This window comes from Magallana gigas, chromosome 8 (assembly GCF_963853765.1).
Source record: "Magallana gigas chromosome 8, xbMagGiga1.1, whole genome shotgun sequence".
Lineage (NCBI taxonomy): Eukaryota > Metazoa > Mollusca > Bivalvia > Ostreida > Ostreidae > Magallana > Magallana gigas.
Window position 1 is genome coordinate 46,017,023 of NC_088860.1, and position 25,649 is coordinate 46,042,671.

Sequence of the window (25,649 nt, forward strand, 5' to 3'; positions counted from 1 at the left end):
TTCGCATGAATTCATGAAAAGGGGGCTAGCCCCTTAAATTAGGGGCAAAGACACTCGTAAAATCTTTTACAAATACCTTTAAAGATTTTGAAATATGTTATAGAAACAAAGTTGTTGATCGTAACAATATCAGTTAGTAAAACTGATTGCCACACCCATTGATGACGTAATTAGGGATCTTAGAGGACCTAAATCTTAAATCTTTATTGTGCTGTATGTAAAAAGCAAAACACTCTGTGAACCATTGAAAAGGATATTGACAATCGTATACATTATCTGAAAGGGAGGGGTTGAGGAGGAATTCTGAAATTTCATTGATATTAAATCGATTCGTTTAAAAATTGAACGGAAGACCTACTCGTTACTCGTAACGAGATCGTATCTAGTTAAGGTCTTCCGTTTCCAACGGAAGACCTTTTCGTTTTCGTACCGTTTTTTCTGAATTTTTTTCCACAAAGTTTGTGCACGCGATTTCTCAGAAAAATCTTCTATCGATTTTGACCATTTTTTCACAGATGATTGCCAGAGGTCATAATTCTAGCCTTTAAATGATGACATTTTTTGTTCTTACACCTATCTAAAATTGTCGATCATTTTTGAGATACAAGTGATTTAATATTTTAGGGACCAGTCTTCTATATCTTTAATGGGCACAAACATTGGTGTTTTGATTAATGGAATCGATTAGAATTATCAATGCAAACATTTTCTCTTCTACAATGCATAACAAAGTATGTCTTCTTCTCTAGATATATTGCATCCAAAGTTAAGTACTTTGGCCCCTAAAAATCCCTAATTACGTAATAAATGGGCGTGGCAATGATTTCACCTGATAAATGTTGTAACGATCAACAACGATCAACAATTTTCTTTAATGCATTACACAATCTTTATCGTTTCAAAGTTATTTGTATAAGAGTTAACGAGTGTCTTGGCTCCTAATTTAAACTCAAGAAAAAAAGGCTAGCCCCTTAAAATTAGGGGACAATACTCTCGTAAACTCTATTACAGATAACTTAAAAACGATAAAGATTTTGTAATGCATTATAGAAGCAAAGTTGTTGATCGTAACAATATATACCAGAAAAAAGCATTGCCACGCCCATTTATTACGTAATAAGGGATTTTTAGGGGCAAACGTACTTAAATTTGTACTTTAAATTTGTAAAGCATTGTAGAAAAGAAGATTTCTGTATTAATGATTCTAATCAATTCCATTGATTAAGGTCGTCCGCTGGGAGCGGAAGACCTTACTATTATTCTAAAAAAAATTTCAGATTTCTTTTTTTTTTTCTTCTAGACGCCAACGTTGATCCTTAATATCTCGCTCGTTTGTTCACCGATTGTTTTGAAATTTTCAGGTCTGATAACATGCCGTGCGATGTTGTCGTTGCATATTTTAGTTGATGAAAATCCCCTTCCTGTTTTGAGTTATTCCCCTTTCAGTAAAATTTAACGACTTCTTTTGTCCTGAGGGTTTAGCTATAACGATGACTGGCAGAGTCTCAAAGATGGGCTGGTTTGGAAGCTGATACATTGAATTTGTGCGTGACATATTTTATTTATCATTTAAATGCAAATAAAAGGAGTGGTATGGATGTTGAAGGTTAGAAAAAAAAGGCAAAACAATTCTCGTATTTTCCGTTTTAGTTTTCTACCTGATAATAATTTGTTATAAGATGTATTTTAAAAGTTCTTGGTCTTACCGAGACCTTTCATTCGGTATACAGAAAAAGGGGATGGCCCCAGTAATTAGGGAGTTAGAGGCGTCAAAAGTTTTTTGTCAATAACTTGTTAAGGAATAAACCTTTCTAATGCATTATTGAAGCAAAGTTGTAAAGAAATTAATTCCAAATCCTTCCGTAGTAATCAATTTAATGTTTTCGTAATTTATAGTCAGTATTTGCAGAAACAATAGTTGTCAGTTCGGTCCATTTTTGTGGGGGTGCGCACTTTTAGGAGGTTATGAAAGGGCTTCTTGTAATGCACTAACTGACACATGTAGCGCGCAAAGATAATTCCACATAAAATTCCCAAATCTTTTTATTCATATGTACAATTTCATTTCATAAAGATGAACCTCTTTGACCTTATTTTTGTTGTTTGTTTCATAACTCTGCCCCTTTCTATATTTAGATGGATTACGAGACTCAGGAAACCGATCGATAGCAGAGTCGCTAGCTGTATTCAGGCCGTCGCCCAGACGACAGTGCATGTGCTTGTAGAGCTGGACGTACACATGTTTAACGCCCCACTATTTTACTGTAACGGAGACATTTGAATTGTCTCAGTACTGGGAGATGTGTTAATAAAATGGTTCCAATGCATGGTAATTAAACTCAACTTTTCTACAATACGTATACACGGCCGTCATATAAAGCATAATACTATAATACTGACATTTCAAATGTACGCTGGCAATTTAAACGAACACGGGATTGCTCCCAATAGAACATTTCTTTTAAAGCAAAACAAAATGCTGATTTCCAATGGAGATGATATTATCATCGTGGAGATGATTTTAAAAAGTGAACTTAATATTCGTTTACGATAATATTTGAATCCAAAGCCGCTTATTTTAAGCTACGATTATTAGGGATATTAATTATGACTTGCCCCGCGTTTCACGATTTTTATATGCAAAACATCTGCAAACGAAAATACCAAACAACCTTCAGCAGCAGTTTATAAATTATTTATTACATACACAATTCTATAGAGGTAATTAAATAAATTTAATAAATGCTTTATAATTGTACTCGCTATCTTCCATGGAAAAAAGTTGCATGAAAAAAATGTTGTTCAATGTTCATCAACTACGCTGTAGCCTTAGCAATCGAAAATGATTAACAAACTGTATATTGATAGATTGACACATTACATGTATCAAACATTCAGACCTGCAATGTGTTTGTTTTACAAGTTCTATACAATGTAGACTCAATATCTGAATTCTTTACCGTTTTCCGTCTGGGTTTTTTTTAATCACGTGTGTACGTTATGTGTACAAATAAATTAATAGCCATATAAATTAACACTTTTAGTGTTTAATTTTTAAAAGAAATTGTGTACATCCAAAGCAATGCAATGCTAGGGCAATTAAATTCCAACAATGTATATGGTGAGCTGGTTCTGCTTGTGCTACAAATAGCGAATGTAAGACGAAGTATTGGGGTGTTATATTTTAAACAAATATAAGTATTGCTTTTTTAAAAGCTTGTATTACTAAGCAAAGTATTTCATTGGAAGCATAATTAGTTAACTTAGCTGCATATATCTAGCTCTCGGTCTGGATCACGGAAAAATTGACTACCATCCGAAATTTCTCATACAAGGGCTACAGACTTGCAGCTAACATTACCTTTAAAAATACATTTTAGAATTTGCCGCTGTTGATAAATTCATTAAAAAGACGCGCAGATTCAAGTGGTAATATGTCGTTTGATATGGGATTTATGACGTCTATTTATATTGTTTTCATTAAAATTATATTATTTCAAGCTTGTGGGTGGAATGAAAACAGTTTCACATGTTATATGACATAAAGATGAACAACATTCAAGGTTTTCCCTCAATTTCAAGCAATGATAAGAAGGACTCTCAAAATAAGAAAGTAGACGCAAAGTAAACTGCATTCACGGTATATGGTCGCATTGTATGATCTGTCTCAAATGAAATGTTCCTTTTTTGGACTCGTCCTCTATAACTGGAAAAAATAAATGAATGAGACATTCTTGCGCAGTGTCTTGTAAATAAAATTTCTATTGGTCAGAATTGATTCTTTCGTGAGGGTCAGTGTATATATGAAAACCAATTTAATCGTTCAAAATTTTGAATTGTTAACAATGATATATCAGATCGAATGTTTAAGAACGATTTATAAATCCATAATAATGCCATCTGTAATCGGTTGACGTGTGAGCATGGTTGTGTATTTAGTAGGCGGGCATCCTTACACCCTATAAGATAGAGAAAACAAAAACCCCTGGCATTTTAGTTCTCCAGTTAACTTTCCAGACTGCATGTTATAATGAATTAATGATTTTGTTTGCTAATAATTATTCAACATCAACTATAAATGTGTATCGTTCCGATCCTCTCAGATTGTCGTTTAACTGTATTCCACCTGTATCTCAAGCGACTGTGTAGTGCGCGGCCAGCACGCTAGGTTCCGTTCGTTATCGAAAGCAAGATTTTTGTCTTGCCTAGATAGCCGAGTGGGGAGCGCGGTAGCCACTCACTGCTAGGAGAATGGGTTCCAGAGGTCGTGATTTCAAGCCTCGGTCGGGGCAGATGGTGGAGCTCCAACAAAAGTGAATTTCTCTGTGCTTTATATATATATATATATATATATATATATATATATATATTATATATATATATATATATATATATATATATATATATATATATATATATATGAGAGAGAGACACAGGCAGACAGGGCGTTTTGTACGCAGTTATGAATGGTGATTAGTGAATAGCCTTAAGGTAGAAAGTTAGACAACAACACACACTCATTACTTTTTTAACAAACAGGATCTAGCCCACTGCAAAAGTCTGAAACATTTGTCAAGTGTTATAATCACAAATAGCAACAAAATTACGTGTTATGCAGATAAACCCGATATATACTGATTACAGCTATATTTCATGTCTAATTTTGATGAATTTGTTGATTAAGCTGACCATGTGTTTACAATTCTGCCGAGAGTTGTTCACTGGTGACAGAATAACTACGCAACATCATCCAGTCTCCGTGTGACAGTGGGAAGGGAAATGGATTGCAGAAAATAACAGGAAATAACTTAACAAATATAGGTAAGTCTATCAGGAAATCAGCAACCGCCCCCCCCCCAAAAAAAAAACAAAAACAAAATAAACCCCACAGATAGGGGACTGTAGTTAATAATATACATGTTGCAGGCATAGGTTTACAAAACGGTGGTTAAATCTAAATTATTATTACTTTATTTTGAAAATGATACAAACATTATCTATATATTGTTTTTATTAAAATTAAAAAGAATATTTCATTTTTAAACCGACGTTAAGTTAAATACAAAAACGATAACTATCGCACACCATTGATTCATTTTATTATTTTTTAAAAGAGGGAGGGGGGTGTATAAACACAGCCCAGGCGCCTCGCGGATTAATTGTGGATCTGACAGACTAGGGGAAACTGTAACGATAAAATATGGAACTTCTAGTCAAATGTGTCGTTTTTTGTAGTCTGTTTATAGCAGGTAGGACACCTGCAGAATTTTCAAAACCTTTTAATTAATTGCATTCATAATTTATTGCCGTCGCATAGGTTCATGTGTTCTTATCTTTTGGACAATAAGCTCCTCATATAAAGGTCTTGAAGAAAACGAAACACACACTAGATACGATCGTAAAATATTAAATCATGTTTATATAAGAAATGAACAACCATTTTAGATATGCCTAAGAACAAAAAAATGTCGGTATTGTTGAGAACTTTCGAATAAATTCAAGAAAAAGCGGATGTCCCTTTAATTCAGGGGCCAAGACACTCGTAATGTCTTTTACATATTCCTTAAAAATGATAAAGATTTTGTAATGCATTATAGAAACAAAGTTGTTGATCGTAACAATATCAGTTTGTGAAACTCATTGCAACACACATTGATGACGTAATTAGGTATTTTAGGGGACTAAAATCTTAAAAGGGAGTGGTTGAGGGGGGGGGGGATTCTGAAATTCCATTGATATTTTAATCGCATCGTGTAAAATTTAAACGGAAGACCTACTCGTTACAGATCGTATTTAGTTGATATCTATTATTATGTACAAATCTGAAATTCATCAACACGTAAGCGCTCGAAGAAATTTTCTTTAATTTGAAGTATATATAAGAGGTCACGGACAAATTGTGTGTTATGTAAAAATGATATGTAGTGATAACGAACAATGTTAAAAATCAAAATTCAAGGAAATACACAAACAACAACAAACCACATTGCCGAAAGTAAAGATATTTATATATTGTGGGCCTAAAATCAGATAAGATTTAAACCATAAAATGACTATTGTCATGATATTCCTTGTACCAATTTATCACGGGATATATTGTTTTGTTGAACAGTAATCGGTTACTAAAGAGAGACTATCGTCTTTGAGATTATGATGAAAAGATAATGTCGCCGGATATCTCGGAGCAACAAAATGTGAAACCTGTACTGACTGAAACAGACAAACAAATCTAAGTAAATAAGACGCCAAGTGGTATTTTTATTGAGCAGTTTTAAAATGCAATGTGAAAGGCACAAGAGATTAAGAATTATATAGATAGGGTATTTTGTTAACCTGTGCATGCGTCATCTTTATGTTTTGGACGTCACTGTGCTCCGTGATGACGAAACATGCTGTTTTTAAAATCGGATAATAAGAATACTTTTTCTACCATGAAACTTTACATATCAATGAAAAAAAATGTTGGTGCAGAAATTTATGCGTTATTAAATTTAAACAACTTATAATCATACAATTTCTGCCTATATTTATTGACCCTCGTAGGTATGTTTTATAATGCATTATGTCATAAAGAATTATAATAGAATAGTTATAGTATAAATCGATATATTGAAGTGACAAGATTTGGAATAAGAAGCTCGAGGAAGTTTGTTCGGTGATTCCATTCACAATGTTTTCAAAGGTAAGAAAACTGATCATTCTAAATCCTTCATTTTTAACTTTGTGTTAGGTGACCCTGAGTTTATTGTTTATAAAAATGATAAATACGTTATAATACAACGATTGTTAACTTTATGATGGTTTTCTGAATTATATTATAAAATTTTATTCATGCGCAAAAAATATGTATAAAAAAGATTATGTAAAGATTTGTCAAAATAAACATGTACCGGTATAATTTCTGAAGAAGCATAAGTTATGTGTGAAAATTTCTAATTAAAGACATAATGCAATAATATTTTGTGTTAAACTGTATATATGTATTATGTTGACGTCAAACTAGCTCGAACGAAATTCTATTCATAAGATAAAAAAGTATTTTTCCCTATTGTTTTTTATGCTTAAGTAGATATGCATGTCACAAACTATAAACGACACGAGTCTCTAATTCAAAGCATATTTTTTGACAAACAGCAGTACGGGAATTTATAAATATCCGCTGCATTTACCACTAGTTCTGCTGGTAACTGAGCATAAATCATTATAAGGAACATTATAATGAAAAGAGGTCACTAAATAAAGTAACTCGTTTTTATTGTTGCCCACCATTTGAGGAACATCATTACATTATTTAACATGTGATTGTCATGAACAAACTGCGCAGATTGTGCATTAAAGTTTTTATAATTGAAAGTTTGTGATTTTTAAAAAATCAAGCAATTTAAAAAAAAATACCATTGCTTAAAAATATTACGGTAAAATATACGTTCAGGTACTTGTAATCTATTTTAAAAACAAAGACAACTGATGCACACGATATATTATTTTTTCGTTCTGTTGTTATTTTAACGAATATAGAGTATCTAATGGTTTTATAAAAAAAAATATTTTCCTTAAATACATATATGCAAACTTGAATTATCAGGAATACTTTACCTAAAATAAGCATCTTTTATTGATAATGATTTCATTGCAAAAGTTAATTCAAGTATTTTTGTCAACAGATGTCAGGCTATGTTTTCTTCATACTGATGAATGTTGTAATGCAAATGAAATTGAGTACCGGATATGGTAAGGGCATTTTACAATGAGATTTTGGGGAATATTTGACACTTGGAGACTGCAATTTACTGACTTTTTGCGTAATCTAATAAACGTTAAAAAGCAAAACCATAAGCTGATACAATATGAATATTTTAAATTACGGTATTTTAGAAAACAACTAAGTTTGGACATATAAAAGAATGTTTTAACATACTGCCGTTCTCTTTTCCTCTCTAATCATGTCGTAAGGTGTTTTTCTTTTAATTTTCTATCTAGCTTCACTAAAATAGATTTTTTATCAATGTAAATAGAAACACTTACATTCTTCATTGTATCTTGAAATGTTATACTATCATTCGGTCTCTCTAGATAATAGTGGAAATAGCGTTGTATATACACGATGGGGTAAGAAAAGCTGCAACTCTAGAAATGAACTTGTTCATTCAGGTAATTTATTTCCAACTACTGTAAATTCCTAATTAAACCATTGTTTTTTGAGAGCTGAGAACCAAATGAAATCTGGATAGATGTTCTGCATTCGCGATTATATACTCTTGCGATTAGAAATAAAACAACAGGATCACGGAATTAAGTACTTGCGTAATATAAGGAATTTACAATATTTTCCTATTTTCCTATTTTTCTTATTTCATCAAGAAACGTTTTGTTTGTCATTTCAAATAATAAATTTTATTGAGACTTGGTTTTGGTATCGATTACTTATTTTAGAACTTGTTTTATAAACAAAACATACGACCCTTCAGCACATGACCATTGATAATTTAATATGTCATTTTTTTTTTCATTTAGTCAATACAAATTTCAGTGTAAACAAGAAAAATGAGTATTACTCATATTTGGTTTGTACTTAAACTTGTTTTTGGTTTGCTTTCTAACAGTAAGTTATATAAGTATAATAAGTATTATATAAGTATTGTTCATATTTAAATTTTATCAACATATTGAGAATTCAATTATGCATGGCGATACAATCAATAAAAGTACTGTAAAACATTAAATGGCTAAATGTAAATCATACGATTGGAATAAAAACAAAATAATAAAAATAGAATACATACTATTGTCTGTATATCATATTAGTAACATGCCAATAATTATCTCTCTACTCTATGTAATTTCGTAAAAGTCATGAATTTGGATTTAAAAATATAAACTGTATTAGGTTATGTTGGAGGACCGGATTACAAAAATCCGGGAGCTGCAGTAGAACCCCTTTGCCTACCCAAAAATCCGCAATGGGGTGAATTTAAGGTAGAGAAGATGGCCAGAAAGCTAAATTAATGGGAGCAGAGTACCAGATGCACACTGTATCCAACTACTGGAAACACTATCATGACCATGATGCCCCGTGTGCCGTGTGTTTGGTACGTCAGAGATCTGTTGTGCATATGTTTCCAGGTGAGAACATCATACCTACCCAGTATTTTTTTTCACATTAACTTTGAGTTGACATATCACGATAGCCTGGGTCAATTTTGAACAGATATTTTAATTACAGTCGTTTGTTTCAGGTGGGGTTAAATGCATTTTGAATATAAGCAGCGTTGTGTCTGGGAAGGGCAAATCAATACAGTGGATACAAGTAGTTTTGCTGCTGTTCAAGCCCCCCCCCCCCCCAACACACACTCTTACCGTTATTATCATATTGTATTTAAAGGCGACTTAAACACTTGCTTAATTTAGGAAGAAGAAGCTGTTACAATGGATGGAAGCTGGAGTATAGTGGTTACCTAATGGCTGGTAGACCGATTCATCCAGCTCCATATACGTGTGTTGACAGGAAGCCGGACCTCGCTGATGGAGGAAAAGCCAATCAGGATGGATACCTTTTCTATCAAGTTGAGGCTATATGTGGTTCTCTGAAGTGTCCGCCTTATGTTCAGGGCAGAGAACTTGTCTGTGCCGTGTGTTCTAAGTAATGCGAACAGTGACGTTTTATTGAGCAGTTATAATTAAAACTATTAATAAACAAATATTACTCTCTGTATGTCTGAAGATTAAGCGGTTTTTCCTTTGAATTAATCAATTTAAACGAGAATAAAACAATAATATAATCTATTGGTTGAGGAACAAATTACAATGTTGATCATTTTAATAACTACGGTGCCGTATTCGATTTATTTAAGTAATAAACAGAAGGTTACAATGTATTTTATTGATATATTGATATAATTGGATGGTCATGTGATCAAATCCAGTGGAGCCCGAATGACTTTTCAGAAGATATGATCACGTACAGACCAAGTTCAAAACCCGGTAAACGAACTATATAAAAAAATTATGATATGAGTTAAATTTGGCCTCAATTATATGCCATTTTATAAAGTTTTTCTGGTACAATTAAATGGTATGTTATATTTTTAGAAGAGTTGGTCATGATGTAAAATATATATTTCACCTTTTTTTATATTTATTTGTTCTCGCTGGCAGTATATGACGTCGGAAGTGACGCTATTCTATAATTCAATCAAAATCAGTCAAAAATTGTCTTTCTTCTTATATTTTAATGAATTGGAAATATAGAGCGCATGCTTGAACAAGGAAAATATTTTGGTCACTTATTAGCCTTGGCTAGATACATCTCTGATTAAAATATTTTGTTTGTTCAAGCGTGCGCTTTATGTTTTCTGAAGGAAAAAAATCTTGAAAACAAGCTTGTTAAAGCTAAAAATACAAAAATGGCGGGAAAGGGTTGTTTTTACGATATCATATTTCTAAATTATGGGCAGCTGAATCAAAATGAACAGTATATAAAAACATCACATATATAACTGTACAAAGAAAACAAAGAATTACAGTAAAATGATGATGTTCATTTTAGGGGGCCATTTTAGGCCCATATTATCTATAGTCTTTTATAACATTACTCTTTATTACTTATTTTGTAAGTGAATAAGGCAAATTGTTTAGAATCGTTCGAGATTACTGAGATTTTATTATTACAATAATCCAAGCGAAAAGCGTTGCTAGTATCAATGTGACATCACAAAAATTTAATACAGAATTGAAAGTATTCGGTATATTATAGGCTTAAATAAGGAAACATTTTTGCAAATGAAAATATTCTACACTAAAGAAGACGTATATAACGTAATCAAAAGGTGACTGAAAGTAAAGACTGTGATTAATAGGGCATAAACAGAAATACATTTATTACTAAGTTAATAGTATTTGATAATTTACATGTTATATATAAAAGAACCATAAATCAAAAAAATATACAGGACACAAGTTTAACTATCAGATTAAGCATAGTTTATACACCCTATGGTATTTGGATATTTTTAATTAGATAAATTTTAACAAATATCTTGCAAGCTCTCTTATGACAATTCAAACATAGCACATATGTATATCAACCAGGTGACTTTGTTTTAGTAAATGAGATAAAAATACATGTTTATGAATAAGAAAAATATAAACAAACAAGCATAGTTAATTCATTTGCTTAAAATGGTACTTTAATTGGAGGTATATTAAACAAGAATTCTAGGAGTATTGCATAATCGATACATATCCCATTCTCAAAACCCAAATGTCGTTTTTTCGAGCTAAATGGATTTCGAGAAAATATAGTGAACAATCATCTTTAATGTAGTTTATCCAAAACGTTCTTAATAAATATCAAAAGAAAGTTGCAGTTAGTCGATAAATGCAATATACATGTAAGATTGATTTTTTTAGGGTTTAGTAAATGATAGATTAAAGAATCATCTTATAAATGAAAAAAAAGTTTTAAAAGATTTTGTTATTTATATGCACCCTAATAATATATCGTTTTAGTTTAAGTAACTTTCTAACAGTTAATGGACAGTTTCAAAAGCTATTCCCTTTTCTATGAGTTCAAAAAATCCTTGCCTTACATAACTAACACAGTTTCATAGCAGATTCGTATTAATTTCTAAATTTCATATTGAATATAGTTTAGATGAATCAAAGGTGATGAAAATACATAAACAAATCCAGCTAGAAATCAACATATTGTTCAAAATATCTTCATCATCCGTTGATGAAAAATATTTAATTAAGTAACATAAGGACAGAAAGTAGGATACCACGGTCCATTGCTATCTATGATTTTTTTTCTTTTTACGTTTCGCACAAAAATATTTTCTCTCAAAACTACATTCACTACTTTTGTAAAGGAATAAACTCTTAGATGAAGCAAAATGAAACACACAGACATTAATAGATAACATCAAACCTTTCAAAATTTTACAGTTCGAATATGTGTTACTCCTTTCCAAATTTAGTGAATTTTAGCCTTTATTTCGGCAGACGCAAGTCTTCCATTTGCACAAAATTTCTTTTTCGCCCGAAATAGCCCAATTTATTAACTTTATAAACATATACAAATAAACGATGTTGTAACACTTTTAGATTATTATAACTGGTATAATCTGTTTTGTGTTATATTGTTCTATATTCCATTAAATACCTGCATTATGTTCGGATAAATAATGTTTGTTTAAACAGATGTAGAAAATAGACATTTTCAAGTCTAACCATTTTTGCATAGAACAGTAATTATACGTTTGAGAAAGCAAAGAAAACTGAATGCTGGTGGTTGTAAACAACGCTCTTATACAAAAACGCCCAGGTCATTGGGCTAGCACGGTTTAAAAAGCAAGTCCGCCAAGGAAAGGTAAAGCTTCCGAGAGCAGAAAAGTCTTCTTAGTAATCTCTGTAAAAATATCCTACACAATAACAAAATCAATAAAAAAAAGGTAATGAAAGATTTATATTATTTGAACATAACTTTGACGTCTATTGCTTAAACAATATTTCAGAAAAACTTCAACAAAAGTCAAAAGTGGTTCCGTTGTAAACCCCCCCCCCCCCTCCCCTGGAAAAAAAGAAGGCAATATTTTAAACAACACTTAAGAAAATTTATGTTTCAAAGACTAGTGTCGATGGGATATGCATATTGTCTCATAAAAGCGTTTTGGTTTTTTTTATACAAACGAGTACGTTATATTTTTTTAAATCGAATATATGTTCTCAAAGCTGCTAGTATATTTTAAATCTATAAATTAGTTAAGTTTACGGATCATTGATTTCAAACTTTAAATGAATCATAATAAGCTAACAAAAATCAATATTTCAGTTTAGGACAAATCAATATTTTAACTTTCTTGAAATACCAATGTATTTTACAGGATTAGTTAAGAATATCATGTAAAGCATTTTGTATCATTGGGTATGCATATTTTCATCTTAAAATAACCGAATTTTAATAAAAAAAACATAACTTGAAAACATAGAAAACCAGAGGACGATTTTGTTTATCATGCAATGTATTACAATATTCCTTTTTCTTTCAAAGTTCCAATTCAGTTAATAAGTCAATTGTTGTTATTCTATATGTTGTTTGCTTAACACTGTATATGCTTGCTTAATTCAGATGTACAATTGCTATATTAATTAAAAAAAGATAAGTGGTCATTCTAATTCAAAAAGTAGAAAATTAATGCATTAAACTGATCTAGCTTTTAATACTCACAATACTTTGATTCATCATCGGTAGCGCTTCCACGTAGCTTTTGGATTGCGTAAAAGTTTTGGTTACACGACATAAAGTGTTTAGCGTATGCTTAACCGCTTCAAAATTATGTTTACTGCTTGTCATATTGATAATATTTAAAGTTTAATGCAGTAAGTTTATTTAGCGGGATTTTCGAATTGAAGGAAAAGTTAGCCTTAAGAAATGTAGCTTGTCTATACACCATTTGATATTGCAGTGCATTGCGAATGTCTTGAGTTTTATTCCTGCCTAATGTGACCTGTGTTTATTTCTGACATACAAAAATGAAATTATAAACTGTTTCTGACTTTTCATCAATATTTCCATGTAATCTGATATCGAATTTTTTATTGAGATCATATTTATTTGAATTGTTGCTTGGATAACTGTTGTAAATTTCTAACAGGTGATCTAAATTGACATTTGTTTTTATTGTTGCATAAATGACCGTTTTGTTTATATATAAACACTGGCTATGTCAATGGAATCAGTATCCATAGTTGATTTCTTTTTTAGCACAACAATGCTATGAAAAACGTATAGAAATCCAAATCAAGAAAAAAGTAATATAATTATCAGATTCATATTTCTATGAAAATAATTATCTAATCAACAAACCCCGTGTAACACTTCACTGCGGTTTCCATAAAACAACAAACATATCATGTTATGGAAAAACATCTTAGTTTTATTAAAACTACTGCTAGAATCCTAGTTTTCTCTTTATTAAAACTACTGCTAGAATCCTATATTTCTCTTTATCAAAAAGTTGTTCGTCTCGTTTTAAAAAGACTTTCCAACTTGTATACAGTTTATCAAAACAAATCATAGCAGGGGATTCTAGCAGCACATTTTAAGTTAAAAAATGATCAAGGTATTCATACGTGTTAAATAGCATAATTTCATACATTTATTTGAATATTTGATAAATAACCAACTATTCCAGAATTCTCTTGCTCAATTCTCAGCAAATCATTAACGTACTTTGTTAGTTTTTATTTATTTTGTATTTGTTTACATTGTTTTCCAATTAATTTTACACGACACTCCATTTCAGTCACCATGAGGTCATCAATGTGTAATTTTACATTAAACGTATACATTATAATTTATGTGAAAAATATCTAGTATTTTTCATTAGTTTTTGGGCTTTGTTGAGTGGTTTAAATATTTGAAAAGGTACAAAACCATAGGTATAAAAGATTTCTCAGGTAGCGGAATTACATAATTTAGTATCTACTTGCTTCTTTAACACCTCTTCACATTACAACATGTTGTTCCCTGTTTTAAGAATTCAAATAACACGTTTAGTAATTATTATTTTTTCTTCATTATCTATTTTGGACTTATCTATTTGGACAAACTGTTAATGTTTGCTATCTATGCATCAACAATAAATAAAGCTGTCGTCGTGCAGTGGTATAAAAGTTTTCCTAACCAACACTGACCAATACACACTTGCTTGGAGGGCAAAAACATTCAGAGATTGATGGTAACGTAGACAGTTTATAAAATGTTGTTTTAAAACATAGTTTTATAGATAAAAATAAGATCATATAGTATATTCTATCGACTATTCTCTCTTCACGTTTAAACAGATGACTGCTTCTAATATTAAAAAGCACTAACAAAAATGTTTTAACAAAAAGTGTTTCACTATTAACAGAAATATTAGCGGTGTTTTTTTAAAGGCAAATGTTTTAATGATTTTTTTAATTCTCATTGCAATACGGCATCTATGATGAAGTTCCCTACCATTATATCAATTATGATGACCATCTGTTATGACGAGAACTATGGAATGTTAGCATTTAATTACTAAACGGCAGAATTGCAAAAAATATCGTAGTAAAAGTTTGTAGAAGTTCTAATTCTTTTTGGTGGTTTGCTTCTAATTACTTGATGATTATTTAGCTGAATGTGTAAAGGTGTACATGGATATGTTGTTAATTCTAAAATTGAATTATCCAGCATGTAACTATATTGTTTAAGACAATAACTCACATGGTTACTATTTGCATTGTAAATCTGTTTCATTTGTATAGAAAAAGTAACCAATAGTTATTTTTTTTCAAAGTATAGAACTTAAATTAATTTAAGGTAGTACAAAACAGATAGCGTAAATTTTTCCCATCATTCATTTTTTTTAAAATTGCACCAAATGTTAATCATATTGAACTGTATACGTATACAAAGTTTTAAAAAAATCCCACCATTAGTTTTCTCGTAATCTAGGTCACAACTATGGCTTCCGACACCCTGTTAAAAAGGGCTAAAGTAGGCTCATCAGAATACACGATTTCAAAAAAATTGTCAAAATATTTTTTTGGCAAATATCTTTTAACAAAGAGATTAAGACATGTTAAACGTTAAAACAATGATAATTATTGACTTTGATAATTTTTGGTACCAATAAAATCAGTCCAATTAAAGTCCATATGCAAGAAGGCCCTATTATGGAATCAAACTAAATACCGTTTTTTTTTCAAATTCCTATCATTCAAATTCCACGAAAAACTATCATATAAATTGTTGGAATATGTAGATAATATTATGTAAATACCAAAACAATTCCACCACTAGATATTTTTAAAAAGAAGTTTAAACCCCCCTCCCCCACTTTGTGATAAAGTATTTTTTTAACAGTTCTTGCACGGCGTGACGTCATAATAAGACACATAGAACGTGACGTACGTCATTTATTTGTATCTCGTAAACGTTTGACTTGCGCAAGGATTTCCGAAGTGCTTGTTTTTCAGATACTGTTTTGTACTACCTTATTAATTATAAAATCTGCAAAATTTGAAATATAGAAGATACAGATTTTTTTAAAAAGTTAGGAAAAAAATATAGTAAGTGTCAACTACACATTGAAGAAAAGTTTGAAGGGATACAAAATATCATCATATTGTTAAAAAAGGGAAAATTTCGTTAAACACATTTAAGATATACAATGTTTAATGTCTTTATTAACGTGTATTTTGTCAACAGATGACAGGTTTTGCTTTCTTATTGATGTTGTTTGCCGTAGCACACGACCACCAAATGCATGGTTATTCTCTAATTTCAATATCTTATATAGTTGCTATAACTTTTACCCAAATGCATGGTAGATTTTCGATACAAACAAAAAAATGATTTTTTTTCTTTTTTTTCTTTACTTTTTTTTGGCCAAATTATATAAGATAAAATTGTAGTAAGACATAGTAATTAATTTTTTAATTTAAAAAAAATATTACATTTTAAGCAATATAGTAATTTTCATTTTTAATGTAATGTCGTTTCATTATTAGTTTTCTTATGATTGTTATCATTTGATACCTTTGATCTATATAGTCAATGGAAGCAGAAAAAGCAGTGTAGTATACACACGATGGGGAAGAAAATCATGCAGTGGTGACGCCAAACTGGTTCATTCTGGTAAAATGTCAATCCTACACTAAATATACTTGATGAGAATCCTTTGTGCATTATTTAACAAGCTTTCTTGATTGTTTTCATTTTTTTCCTTTCAAAAATACAACAGCATGTGGGAGAATGTAACCGTTAAGTGTTTAATTTTACTGTATAGAGTCCTTAGAATTTGAAACTAAAGAAACATGATTGCAATTCTGCCATGTTAGTTATTTTTTATATTTCCAGGTAGAGAAAAAAAACTAAACCATACTGTTTTTTCCAGGTTACGTTGGAGGACTACGTGCATGGTGCAGAGTACGAAACTCGCACTTCTTCTGGTGGCCTGAGGGGTGTTCATGATCACGATGTCCCATGTGCTGTGTGTTTAAAACAACAGAGATTTGTGGTCAACATGTGTCCAGGTAGGAAAGAAATGTTGAGATGTTTATTACCTGCATTATGATCTAGTAAGTCATAAAAACCTTCGAAATCTTTATGTACCATTGCGAATAATTTTTTTCGTTAAATTTCACATGAATTTATTTCTAATTAGACTCAATTTCAATAATTGTTGGTTCTGCAGTATTATATTAAATGCTTATGCTCAGTCAAACTTAAATTTAGCATTTTTGTAGCACGAAAAAACTGCTACAGGGGATGGACCTTAGAGTATCGTGGCTACCTAATGGCGGGTAAATGGAATCATCAAGCTGCTACTTCATACACCTGTGTTGACGCACGTCCAGAAGCTGTACATAGAGGTCATGAAAATAGAAATGGCTACCTGTTCTACCACGTAGAGGGTCTCTGTGGTTCCCTGAAGTGCCCACCATATGTTAATGGGAGAGAACTTGCTTGTGTCGTTTGTTCTAAGTAATGAACGTAATATGCCATGCTATTATATCAACTATAAATAAATGAATTGAATGGCACATCTCATAGAGCTTTATTATGAATATTATTTTAACTTGTTATTCATATTTTGCAATCAATAATAGTCTCTAAAACTACACAGCTATAAATTTACATGTAGGAAATTAACATGAAGTCTGATAAAAGGAATATAACCTAGAATTCCAACATGCAAACACTATTTTATCTGACCATTACTTGAACTATAGGGAACCATTACCTTAGCTTGACCCAAAATGTTTAAAAAATTACATGTCATATTGTATTTCAAATCTACTGCAGATGACAATGGTTTTTAACATGTTTGATATGTTTAACTGTGCGCCAATTATACACATTTTTCATTCATTGTTTCTTAAACTCTTTTTAACACTTTCGATGTCCTAAGTGAGAAAAAAATAAACTAAGACCGATTACCTCTTGTAATTTACCAAAAATATAATGCCTATTACCCCGTTTTTATACTTGGGTAGGTAAGATTAAATCAATGAGATTCTTTTTTTTAGAAAACCAAACTATAGATCTTTAACAACCTTACAAAAGTGTATAATACAAATGTAGAAAATGTACAATACAAATAGAAACTATACGATACATGTTTAAATCATAGTTTAGACATAGGATTTGTAGAATACCAACGCAAATTAAAGAATACATATTTGAATTGCTGAATACAAATAGAACTGTATACAACAGAAATGAAAAATATCGAATGTTGCAACATTTTAATTGCTATATTCATCATTTAATATTAATTCCTTTTGATGAGATTTTGGCGCTGCTGATTGGTCGAAATATTTCTTTGATACCTGCATTAATAAAATTTTTGCCGGATCTACTTTTCTCAACTGTTCTGATGTAACACTATGTATAGAACGGGGATTTTCAAAATAAACTCTGTCAACAAAATGTAAAGTTGTGTCTGTTTATTGTCAGCAAACAAAATACAATTTTATAGACATAAAAACTTAAAAGTTTAACCTTAAAAAATAAACAAAACACATTATTTGATTCACGAAATAGAAAATTAAGCGTCTTTTCACGATTTCGTCTGCTTGAGATCATTCAACATTACTTCGAGGCTGGCTGTTCCTTTTCCAGAATATTTAAAACGAACAGATAGGCCTTAACACTTTCACGCTAACTGTGCTGTTTAAATTTGGTAACGATGATTTTTAAATGTACACACGTACACGATCAGTCATCAGAATAAGCATCGTAAAGCAAAGCTATGAGTATAAATGCATCAACTCCTTCGGCACATTCAAAGCGGCAAATACACCATTTAAGTTCATCACTGGCTATCTAGTTACCACAACGTTTACAAAAGTCGCTTATACATACTATTCTTTGTCGACATATCAACTATTTTTGTCCGAGATCGCCTCTCCTTGGATGGTTATGTCTAGTTGCATATTCCAGCGATCTCACATGAAAACTAGATTAATTATGAATCTTTCAGCACAGTGAATAATATTACAAGCTATCTCATGTATTTTCCTTTCGTTTTCAATTCAGCCGGTTCAGATTTTAACTCAATATTTGTGTTAAATCCATTAAATTCAGCTCAATAGCTCTGCATCAGCTGAAGGCGCATCCGATTTGAATAATGTTGTTGTTGTTGTTGTTTTGTATTCATATGCGCGGCTTCATTTACATAATTTATTCATTTTTTATCAATGGTTCTTTCTTCACATTTTTTGATTTGAAAATGTTTCATTAAATGATAAGAAATGAAGATAATACGCGCATTGATGAAGTTTTCCGGTCAATTTTTTCGTTGATACGTCGATCAATAGAAAAATTATTATCATCATTTCTTAAATCATTTGTCAAATTTCAAAACCCTTATCACATGTTTCCTCTTGCTTTTCAAGTTTAGGGGTTTTTTTATGAAACGCTTTAAGTAACACAAATTTTGTGCCACTTCGTCTACAATAAGTGACGGAATATTTACATCTAAACATCACAAGATTTTTCAAAACGTTCTCAAAAATCGTAACAGCTTGTTTGTCATATATCAAACAGTGTGTAAAGTTAACAGCGCACAATCATACATAACACTAGTCATCACTTCGTTTTTATTATTTTATTTTAGATTTTGATATGTTAATATCTTCCATTTTGTAAGACATGATGATGCAAACCATGTGGGTAAATTATTTTTGTACTCTTTTGTTATATTGTAATAAAGGATGGTATATCACCATTATCATTGTGTATATAAGATAACCAGCTGCAAGCTTTTGCCATTGGACATTTATTAGCATAAATCATTGATGACATACAGTTTCAAATAAACTTTTTTGTGTTGGTAGATTGTCTTTATTACAGATATTATATAAGATAAAACTTTGGAGTCCAATTTTTCACATCGCTGTTTTAATGCTTTAGGTATCGCAACGTGAGAAAAGCCGACAGAGCACTAAATAAAGACAACTATCCCAAACTCAATTATCCGGAAATATACCTCATTCACAACGGATACAAGTGCTTCTTCGAGACACAGAAGGTAAATGTCATAATAACACGGAATCATAATTTAAACCCAAAAAATTGCTAAACTTTAGATTAGAAATGAATCAGTTGTCTTAAATACGTTTTAATTGGGATTTTGACTATGTGCGAACCACAGGAATACAAACCAATGCTTCACAAAGAGCATGCGCAGGATCTACGTCACTTCTGTGCCAAATCAAAGTCATTTACTGTTGGAGAGAAAAGGAAAAAAGCTAGTCGTCTCTCGTTTTGAAATCTTTGCTTACCAGATGTTGATGTTTTCTAGAGTCTATTTATTGGAACCTCTAGGTTCTGTTGTTATTAATGTATTGTGTGATTGTGGTGACTGTTTGTTGTTGTGAATAAATGTGTGAATGTTATTATTGTAATGATGAAAAGTATAATAAACATTTAATAATTCAAAAAATTGTTGATTGTTTATTTCATTTGAGACGATATTGATCATAGAGAGAGAAAGAGAGAGAGAGAGAGAGAGAGAGAGAGAGAGAGAGAGAGAGAGAGAGAGAGAGAGAGAGATACGTTGTTAAAATATTGAAATATACCGGGTATCTGAGATTGAAAAAAAAAACATAAAAGTTTTTTGACGGATATAGTAACGTTATTACTATCTTCATACCTGCAACTTGTTTTTAAGCATAACGACCATTGACTTGTTTTTGTACCGTCGTAAATAAATTAATTGTTTTTTAATATCATTTTGTATTTTTTATTTGCAGCTTTTTGCAATATTAATGCCTCTTTTTACTGATATTTGTCGCTTAAAAAGGAAAAAATTGTACTGTCTCAATAATTCCCGAATAACCCTCATATATAATGTCTGTCAAATTTTTATATTAACCAATTGATTTTTTTACACTGGTATAAATTGCACTTTTAATCAAATTGGGCAATTTAAACCAGATCTCACTTAATTAGATTAAAAGAGGCTCACATTTACCAATATAAATGATTAGTTTGTTTTTGTCATTACCATTCAACAAAGCCAACCGACCAAAAACAAAAAGCCCAAAAACAGACAGAAATCATGATCTATTAATAATTTTCTTTAAATTGAAAAAAGTAATCTAATTCACTAAATTAAAACCTAAAGTCAATGTAATTCAATTAATTATTTAGAAATATTTTATTTTTGATAAAATATCTGGACTAAATGTACTTTGATATCAAATATATCGCAAAAAATGAAAATTCTTCTTTTGACACTAATTAATACTAACTACTGCACTAGATGAGACGAACACAGAAAGTTGTAGATATGTTCTACAGGGATATTTATCTGGACAATCATCCTGTGCTCAAGGAATGCATCAACATGAGGCTTTGAAACGAGAATTGAAAAGTTTTACTAATGTTATTGAGCAATCAATGGCAGAGTTCAAACATAAAGTCAAAGCTGAAATGCAGATAATCAAAGGTAGCGAATTGTTGTTAACATAAAAAAAACCCAAAAACAATAACTAAGTTAGTTAGTCAATATTAGATGTATTATAATTACCTCTAATGTCTTTTGTTTTCATTCCACGTCTGATTTTTAGGCGATATTGTTATTTTAGGAGATTTTCAAAATATTTAAGGTATGGACATGCCGTTACTAAATATGTAATAGCAAAAGGTTATAAGACATAAATGGGGAAAATATCAAGGAATACGACAATAGATAATTCAATACTGTTCACTATGGAATGTGAAGATCATTGATAAATCTAAAATTTAAATGCAAACGGTGCAAGCCAGATTGTACATAAAAGCCGATGATGTGTATCTTATCATTTAATAGTAATTTTTAAAAACTACCATAAATAGCATGTGACTTTTTTTTTCACCAAAACTGCTGCAATATAGTGTTACTTAGAAGCAAACACGTAATTCTGGTATTGTTTTCTAATGCCAAGTACTAATTATATCTGTTTACAAGTATTTTATTATTGACAGCATACATTTCATGATGTTAATAAATGCATTTAGAATAACTAAACAAATAATTTCCCTTTTTTTAAAAGATTTTATTCTTTAATAATATGTTTATACAATAATTATATTTTTACTTTAAAAAGCTAATATTGAAAGTCATATATCATTTTTTTTATGTTTAAAGATAACAGTAACAAAAGTATAGTGTACACACGATGGGGAAAGAAGGCTTGTCCTGCACATGCGGAGTTAATACTTTCAGGTGATTTAATAATATTTACTACAACCACGATAAATTACGAATATTTTAAAGATTCGTTATTTTCTGTGTTTTAGATTTTTCAAGGCTTACTATAAATGAACAATCTAATGAAAAAGTAGTATACGCTGTAAGACTCCATAGATATGAAATAAAACCTAACATTATAAACAAACACACATGTAGGCTTTACCGGTGGATCTTGGTATGGCCATTCCGGAGCTGCCACAGAACCGCTTTGTTTGCCAAGAGATCCACAGTGGAGTTTCTACAAAGATGGGACTGATGGAGATAAAGCTTACGTCTATGGTACCGAATACGAAACGCACACATTTTCGGGTTTCAAAAAAACATTGGCTGAACATGATGTTCCGTGTGCTGTTTGTCTTGTACAAAATGGATCTGCAGTTAATATGTTTCCTGGTATGTATAAAGTCAATTTGAATTTTACTTTACTTTTGACTTTCGTTCTGATACCATTAATGCTTCCTATTTAATTTTCTTTTTATCTGCTGGACAGATTCAATTTTGGGCATATATGTTAATACATGTAAACTGCGTTAGAAGAACGTTGTAAGTTTATTAATATTAAGTTTTATAATAAATGATATGTTTTACGGTGCGATCGTTGGGGCGAGCGCAGCATGTGATAAAATAATGAATTATGATAAAACAATAAAAATAAAAGTAGCGACGTAAAGTAAATGAATTTGAATGCAGAATAAACTAAACATGCCTATTTTTCCAGTAAATTTTCATTATTTATAATTCATAAGATTTTGTTATCAATTTATATATAGAATTTATCTCGGATAAATTTAAATGTTGTTGAATAATAAAGATTTGAACATAATGTACATTACAGTTGATTTCCTCTTTTCTTGCAGCAGACATTTTTCTTAAACTTTCATTAAAAAAATTGACTTATCACAGAGTCCCCCCTCCCCCGTTTAAAAAAAATCAAATTTACGTATTAAAAAAAAAACCTGCTGATCATATAAGGAAAATGGATCCCCCGGGAGCATTTAATAAATGGAAGTGAAAATAAAGACAATATTGAGCAGCCAAAGAGCTAAAGGCATACTACGCACTCCAAATTATTCACCCGGATTAGAATTTTCCTGATTTTGAGAATTTCTTTTTCTTTTTGCTTGCGAAGAATGTTTGAATGACGCAACCTTTTAAAAAACGTTCCTGGAAATTACCGTAAGTATAGTGAATAAAATAAATGTGAGCATTCATCCAAATGAGAGCAAGTTACAACTGTTTCCTATCTTTGAAGAAATGTCCCCATTCGTAAGCTCTGCAAAATTTTGAGAAAATTTTTGGTACTTATATTTCAGCAGATTTACAATAACTACTTAGAGTAATTTCCCCTTATTGTGACGTCAAAGTTCACGTCGGTCAAGTGTCGTCTGTCTCTTTGAAAACATCCTAAAAAATAGCTCCCCGAAATATACTGTTTTGTTTACTTAAAAGCATTCTGTTCTTGAAATTACATAATTTATCTGTTTCTCAAAAGTTTTACTTTGATTCTCGCGAGATGGTATCCAGTCTAGTGAGATCGTCCGACATTGAGGAATTGCATTGTGGGTCGAAATTTACCGACGCCGAAAAATTCTGTAGGATCAATGTGTAAGAAATCCATTGTGACGTCACTCGAAAGGACGATAATCCGTTAGTCTTTTGTAATTGCGTTGTGTCGGCAGTATATTTACAATGCATGATGTACATAGTCTTTTATCTTGTTCTCGTGAGAGTGTGAAATGGGAAACCATAATTACAGAGAACTACTGGGACGATTAAAACAAGGCATTACTGGTCCGATTTACTGACGCCAAAAAAATCCGTTGAATGAATGTGCAAATAGTCCGAATTTTCTATTCACACACGCCTTGCCGGTAGAGCTCGCTTCGCTGCGCTCGCTATTAACAAAAGGATGGACACTGGAATATCATGGTTACCTCATGGCTGGTTACCATGGTCAAACAGCTGGGACAACCTACACTTGTGTAGATACATGTAGTAATCCAGAGGCATTACATTGAGGTCATTTAAATCACAATGGATACCTATTATATCCGGTTGAGGCTCGATGTGGTTCCCTAAAGTGTCCACCGTATACTGAGGGAAGGGAACTAGTGTGTGCAGTCTGTTCCAAAATATGATAAACAAATACGTAAAACAAATTAAGAATGACAGGAAAACATTATGTAATAATTTATTATAACTGTCAATAAAAAGCCATGTTTAACATCAATCAACGCCTCCTGAATTGGGATTAAGTCAGCGTATTAAACCTAATGAGATCTATTTTCAAAAATCAACACAAGAAAGATCTTAATATATGGTCCCAGATTAAGGAACGAACAGATTACGATGAGAACACGACCAGGGATTCGTCTTTAGAGTATATAAATCACATTATCTAGTCAAAATCAAATAGCTAATTTCTAGAGCGTGTAAAATAAATATAGCGATGTCTTGTTACCAATTCTAGATTGAGGTATCTTTGTCTTGAGTCAACAATTACAATTGTAGTATTGCCTTAACCACGTTCTAAGTAATGTACATCAAATATTAACTTAAGGAATAAGTTATAATAAATGATAGCACAGTTACGAGCGTTCCAGAAACAAAATTTTGATTCCACATTCAAGACATTTTTTTAGATTACACCAATCAATTCTATTTTAAAAGATAACACGATTTTGACCCTTGCGTGCACGGGTTGACATTGCGTATCGGGCATTTACGAAATGAATACATCGACACACGTACCGTATTGTTGACATTTACATAACAAAGCTATAACTACAATAATGCTACACTGCATTAATTTTACAACACTTCTTTTGGCTAGAACAATCTAAACGTGTCTCGGGAAAGGACCTCACCACAGTTAAAATGCCTCCCATATACCCGAAATGTAAGAGACAATTGAAGTTGCATTGAAATAAATGTCAAATTAATCATAAAAAAACCTTTTTGAGACTGTAAATACCTCATCAAATTTTAACGTATATAATGAAAGAGTTCAACACTTAATTGTTCACCACTGTACACGTATTTTCTTTGCTACAGAGACAATACATGGAACGCCTTCTATCGTAAAACCGGGTCTATAGGACATTTATTATTCCAATGATAAAACATTCCATCTCTCCTTAAAAATATAATGTGAATTTTTGCATGGAATCAAATTTTGTTTTGCCATCAAGAAGATAAATATAGGTAAGTACTACGTTGATATGTATAATTGTTATTTTATATTTTCTCTCAAATACATAAAAAGAATATAAAACAAATTAATAATAAAAATGTTCACGTATTTGTAGGATTTTTTCTGAGTTTATTCATAGAAATACGATGTTGAGGAACATAAAATAGATATCCCGTTAG

At 31.1% G+C, this 25,649-nt stretch overlaps 3 protein-coding genes and 2 long non-coding RNA genes across 5 annotated transcripts in view; all 5 read left to right on the forward strand.

Moving 5' to 3' along the window:
- Nucleotides 1–25,649, forward strand: part of LOC117689876 (uncharacterized) — an 84,198-nt gene that overhangs the window by 50,872 nt on the left and 7,677 nt on the right. The window lies entirely within an intron of this gene.
- Nucleotides 1–25,649, forward strand: part of LOC117690223 (uncharacterized) — an 80,733-nt gene that overhangs the window by 10,664 nt on the left and 44,420 nt on the right. The window lies entirely within an intron of this gene.
- On the forward strand, nucleotides 4,692–9,489 carry LOC105343671 (uncharacterized). Its single transcript, XR_010708243.1, has 6 exons — nucleotides 4,692–4,821; nucleotides 6,616–6,682; nucleotides 7,665–7,731; nucleotides 8,074–8,151; nucleotides 8,888–9,123; nucleotides 9,409–9,489. It is a non-coding gene; the product is annotated as an uncharacterized lncRNA (long non-coding RNA).
- LOC136270494 (uncharacterized) overlaps nucleotides 14,690–25,649 on the forward strand; it is a 63,028-nt gene continuing 52,068 nt past the window's right edge. Inside the window, exon 1 of the mRNA XM_066068032.1 lies at nucleotides 14,690–14,741. Within this exon, the coding sequence (XP_065924104.1) occupies nucleotides 14,739–14,741 (3 nt within the window). The 5' untranslated portion in view covers nucleotides 14,690–14,738. The remainder of the gene's footprint in view (nucleotides 14,742–25,649) is intronic.
- LOC136270496 (uncharacterized) lies at nucleotides 14,758–17,584 on the forward strand. The gene is made up of 4 exons (XR_010708244.1): nucleotides 14,758–15,103; nucleotides 16,586–16,669; nucleotides 16,929–17,067; nucleotides 17,281–17,584. It is a non-coding gene; the product is annotated as an uncharacterized lncRNA (long non-coding RNA).